Source organism: Hydra vulgaris, chromosome 12, assembly GCF_038396675.1.
Source record: "Hydra vulgaris chromosome 12, alternate assembly HydraT2T_AEP".
Taxonomy (NCBI): Eukaryota; Metazoa; Cnidaria; class Hydrozoa; order Anthoathecata; family Hydridae; genus Hydra; species Hydra vulgaris.
Window position 1 is genome coordinate 16,560,452 of NC_088931.1, and position 5,583 is coordinate 16,566,034.

Below are 5,583 nucleotides of genomic sequence, written 5' to 3' on the forward strand. Positions count from 1 at the left end.
CAGTGGAATTGGGGGGGGGGGGGTTGTTTATTAAGGACTCGAGAGTACTATATTTTTTTACTTCCATGTAATTCGTTTTGAGCCTATATTCAAATCAAGCAATATATTCATTTGCTACTAAATGGAAATTATCCATAATAGGGTTACTTTTTAAATTTTTACATTCGTTCTAGACGGTCTCTTAATATTTTTAGAGAGTAAACCAGAGACTTGGAAAAAAAAAGATTAGCGTTTCTCTTAAATATTATATATTACTTGGTAAGACTTCATATATGAACATGTAAAAATATCATCAAACATATTGCAAAATCATATTGTTCCAAAAAAGTTATTAATAAATGCCATGTCATAAACATCAAAAAGGTCGTTATTAGCTGGAAGCTTGCATAACAGCGAGCCACGCGGCAAAACTAAACAATTAGAGCAAGTATGTGCAGTTGGTATATACATATATGCTTCATGTGTCTTCTGATCCTATAAATGAACAAAAATAAAAATATTATTATAACTTGCAACACTTAAGAATATCTAGTTTTATTATTTTTATATAAAAAAACAATTTTTTATGAAAATAACCTTCAAATATTTTTTGAAAAATTACATCATAAATCCAAGCGTGGAGTTTTTTTACACACATTTTTGCATATTTATTAAAAAAATTTTAAGATCTTGCAAATTATTCTTGTTTATGTTTTTAGCTTATTATAGAAATCACACTAATTAAAGTAAACTGGGGTGGTTTTGTCCCACTTTGCACCTAAATTATCCTAGGTACAATAGCTGGTGGCCAATTAAAAATTGGCCACAATTGGTCTACAATTAAATTGGATACAATTAAAAAAAAGCTCACTGTACCTATGGCCAATTTTTTTCAAACCCCTCTATATGGCGGAACTTTTTTATTTAAGTCAATATACTTATATCAATAGAAAGTAATTGGTATATACATTTGATCATATCAGTTTTACAATTTTTAGACAAGTGCGGAGCATTAAACTTTGACGTTGAAAATACGTGGCCCTAGGTACACGAACTTCCCCTACACTTTAAAAATTCCAGGGCTTTTCCAGAATTTTTGAGAAAAAAAAAGAAAAATCCCAGGACTTTCTAGGATACTAGTCCCGGACATTGCAGGACTGTGGGAACACTGTTATGGTAGAGAATATAAACATTTTAAAACAAAATATATATTGTGAAACAAAGTCATGCAGAAACATGCAGGGCCAAAGTTGCCCTTTTTTATGTTTTTTAATTTTGCAAGTTTTGTATTATGAAGAAATCTAAAAACCATAAACTATGAAGAACCATCCAAACCACTTCATAGTGACACTTAAAAACCATTATAGAAAAGTTAAAGCAACATTTTTACAATTAAATGCCCTTCCTGATGTTAACATGAATCAGGTTGTACTAGATTACATATTACCAGTAGCTGGATAACATGACTTGACAGACTATAAAAATAATATTTTAATAATATACATCTTTCAAATTATAATTTAGTTTCCGATAACAAACTAAATTTGAATGAAATAAATTATTCCGATATTTATTTTGAGTATGAGCAAAATCTTTCAGTTAATTACTACTATTTTATTAAATATAATGGATCTTTTACTTTTTCATCAGCCTCAATAGTAGGAATAAATTCAACAGACGGTTGCAATGCAAACCCAAGTAGAGGCTCTTCTGAAGCTCCAGTGACGAAAGAAAGAATATTTGCCAATGAAACACACTCTCTTCTACCACTGGCAACCTAAATAATATATTATATGTAACATCTAAAACATCACAGTGATCACTGTTTTACATTTAAAAAAAACTTACCTCTCTGACATATTTCACAAACATAGAATAAATCTCTTTTTCTTTAACTAAAGCTGTCGACCCTTCTGATGAAAATTTTGGCTTCAATAATTTTAAAAGCATTTTTGCTGTGAATTGTACTTTTGAAGGTCTTAATAATTCAAGTAATTGTGGAAACTCTTTGAAAAACCTTATCAAATTAAACTTGTTTAAACCTTTTTGTATATTAGATATACAAATATCTGCTGTATTTTCGGTGATCTTAATAATGATGCTGTCTGGTAAATATGTTGGTAGCTGCCCTCCTTGAAAAAGTGCAATACCAATTAACAAACCTACAAAGTAATATTCCTCAGCAAAGAGTTCTCTCAAACCACTATCAAATAATCTCTCTTTAATCATTCTATTGCATTCTCGTATCCACTCTCTCCTTGGACCAGCATAATCCTTAGCTAGTTCTCCCATAAAGTCAACTTCAAATGTAATTAAAAAATTTTCAACGGATTCTAATTCAGCAAATGTTGACATTAAAATATTTTGTCGATCGATACAAATAAAGTTTGTCTCAGAATCTTTATCTGTGTTTTCATCAATGTTTTCTATATCTTGAACTCTGCCCTTGATCATTGTTTTTTGAAGAAACCTTAAAATTTCTATTGGATCCTGACGATTATTTTCTTTAATTTCCTTAATTTTTTGGTTTTCAAAATCAATTTCAATATATATATTTTTATCAACTGAGCCTTTTGCTACAAATGAAGCTGATGTAAGTTCTTTTATTTCCTGTATATCAACTTCATTAACATCTTCTTGATCTATTAGTTGTGAACTTTTTGATACAAATGAAGCTGATGGAATTTCAATAACTTCCGTTGGAATGATCATTTAATGATCATTGCATCGTTCTTTTAGCTGTAAATATAAAAGCCCTTGTCCAGCTAGTTTTTTACAACATCATATGAGTAATCAATATTTGAGCATTTATTTAATTTTGATATTTTTTTTCGTGATACTTTAACAAAATCGAATTCATCTGAACCCAGCAAAGGAAATTTTTCATGCAACGACTCCTTTATTTTCTCTCTTATTATTTGTTCACTATCGAATTCATTGATAATCAAAATTCCATTTGCAATTACAGAATCCCATTTTAGGAATTGTTCTTCATCATTTTCTGTAGATGAAATTAGTGCAAATTCTAATGTTTTTGTCATTTTCTTTGATATATTTTGATTGCCTATGTGGTTGCCTATATTGCTACTGTATGGTGCTGACGACCTTAATCTATCGTTTCTATTAAGGCGCCTAAAAATACCCGATGAACCACTTTCATTGAGCATTCCTCAAGCTCTTTGTAATGTGGAGGTTATTGTGAGTTCCGATTGTGGCCGCTGATATTTGTGCTTTGATTTGTGCGAAGAAGAATAGAAGCTTCCTCTAACAAAGATGCAACTTTGCTATAACTATCCATATCGGTATAAGTATAACTGCTTTTTATAACTACACGCTTTTTCTATAAATAATATTATTAAAGTATTTTTAAATGTTGACAATGTTTTGTTCAACCAAAAGCCGATTGGCCGCGTTCTCCCCAGGAATATTGAATATATATTTGAAAAAGATTGAATATATTTGAAAAAGATTGAATATATTTGAAAAAGATTGAATATATTTGAAAAAGATTGAATATATTTGAAAAAGATTGAATATATTTGAAAAAGATTGAATATATATTTGAAAAAGATTGAATATATTTGAAAAAGATTGAATATATATTTAGAAAATATTGCATATATTTTTCAATTTGAATATTGCTACAATCCGGCAGGCATATGAAAGTCAAGAATCTTTTGATAAGATGTGCTGAAGAAAAATAGTGAAACTCGTATTTTGTTAAAATGGTAGCGTCAACAAAACTAATTGATACTATGGAAACAATTATGTGGAAAAAAGACATTTTAAAGCACCATCTTGAAAGACTGTGTACAAACTTAATCACAATGCTCAATCAACTTAATAAAATGGCATTCTTATGCAAGACTAAAATAAATGAAGCTACATGACAAAATCTTTACAATTAAAAATAGGGAATAATATTTTTTTGTGTTCATTGATCCCATTCTAACATTACAAAGAAAGTTAAAATTAATCAAATGTTATAAGTGTGCATAAATATCCCTACGAAACTTGCTGTAAGAATCAACACATGATGAGTGTCACGTGACACATTTCATAAGTAGATTTGCGAAACATAAACGTTGATAGTATAAATCTTGTTTCCTTATTTTTGCGTTATTTGCACATATAAGCGCTTTTTTGGTTATTATATTTGAATAATATTTGTATTGGGTGTTAACTTCAAACTTTCCTATAAACGTATCGTTGTCACGTATGAATGGGTTAAAAATGGCAAATACTTAGAGGGAGCAGCGTAAACAAGGCAATACTCCGTGTTGTCATCCAAAATGTGGAAGAAATTTGTGAGAAAAATGCTACTTCTTTAAACTAGGTCAAATGTTTCCATAAATTCAGAGCTTTATGTTAAAATATTACCGATTGAAAAAAAAAACTTGTTCCACATGGGTTTCATGTGGATTCCCATGGACCCCACACGGAACCCACATAGAAACCCATGTATACAAGCGCTATTTTTTTCACTGAGTATATTCTTAAAAATACAATTGTTAAAGATTTGCGACAATCATTTTAGAGAGTTATATATTTCATTGAAGGAAAAATCTTTTCTTGGTTGTAAGTTTTTAAAGTCTGATAATTTCCAATAAAAATTAAAACTTGATTATTAATTCTTAAGTTAGTGTCCAATTTTACACTAAGTCTATTCTACCGAATTGGGGTTAGTTACGACGAATTACTACGTTTTTTTTTTCTCCCAAAATCAATAAAATTTTTGAAAAAAAAAAAAAAAATTATTTGACGCCAGCTCCGATTTAGTTGTCACTACTCACTATTTAAGGAAGTCAAGTACTACGAATACGTAAAATCTTAAACCCGCATTCTAAACGTTATGAATTATTTAAAAAAAATTAATTTGTTACAAAAATTATTAACTAAATTTTAGCCACATAGTTTAATATCCGTCCTTTAGTTATTAAATTCAACAAATGTCTGACCTTAATTATGATATCTGAAAACTAAGATTTCCGACAATGCTCTTCAAAGACCATTGTTTAATTATTGATGATCATTATTTGATTATTGATGATCAGTGGTTAATCACTGATTATCAGTGGTTGATCGATGATAATCAGTGGGTAATTATTAATAATTAGTGGCTGATCATTGATAATCATTGGTTGATCATTAGTTAATCATTGATAACCATTTTGTTGATCATTGATGATCATTTTATTGATCATTGATGATCATTTTGTTGATCATTGATGATCATTTTGTTGATCATTGATGATCATTTTGTTGATCATTGATGATCATTTTGTTGATCATTGATGATCATTTTGTTGATCATTGATGATCATTTTGTTGATCATTGATGATCATTGATGATTATTTTGTTGATCATTGATGATCATTTTGTTGATCATTGATGATCATTTTGTTGATCATTGATGATCATTTTGTTGATCATTGATGATCATTTTGTTGATCATTGATGATCATTACCTGGTCATTGATAATCATTACTTGGTCATTGATGATCATTAGTTAATCATTGATGAGCATCAAGAAATTGTATTTAGTGGTGCCTTTTCATATTATGGAAACAGAAAAGAATATAAAACAAATAAAACAAAACAA

General features: G+C 29.1%; 1 protein-coding gene across 1 annotated transcript; it reads right to left on the reverse strand.

Moving 5' to 3' along the window:
- Window positions 1-242: 242 nt before the first annotated feature.
- LOC136088516 (uncharacterized) lies at window positions 243-3,381 on the reverse strand. The gene is made up of 3 exons (XM_065812363.1): window positions 1,828-3,381; window positions 1,619-1,756; window positions 243-474 (listed from the first exon to the last, which is right to left on the reverse strand). Exons 1-3 carry the CDS (start codon window positions 2,689-2,691, stop codon window positions 310-312), a joined length of 1,167 nt encoding a protein of 388 aa, XP_065668435.1. The 5' UTR covers window positions 2,692-3,381; the 3' UTR covers window positions 243-309.
- Between the last annotated feature and the right edge of the window lie 2,202 nt (window positions 3,382-5,583).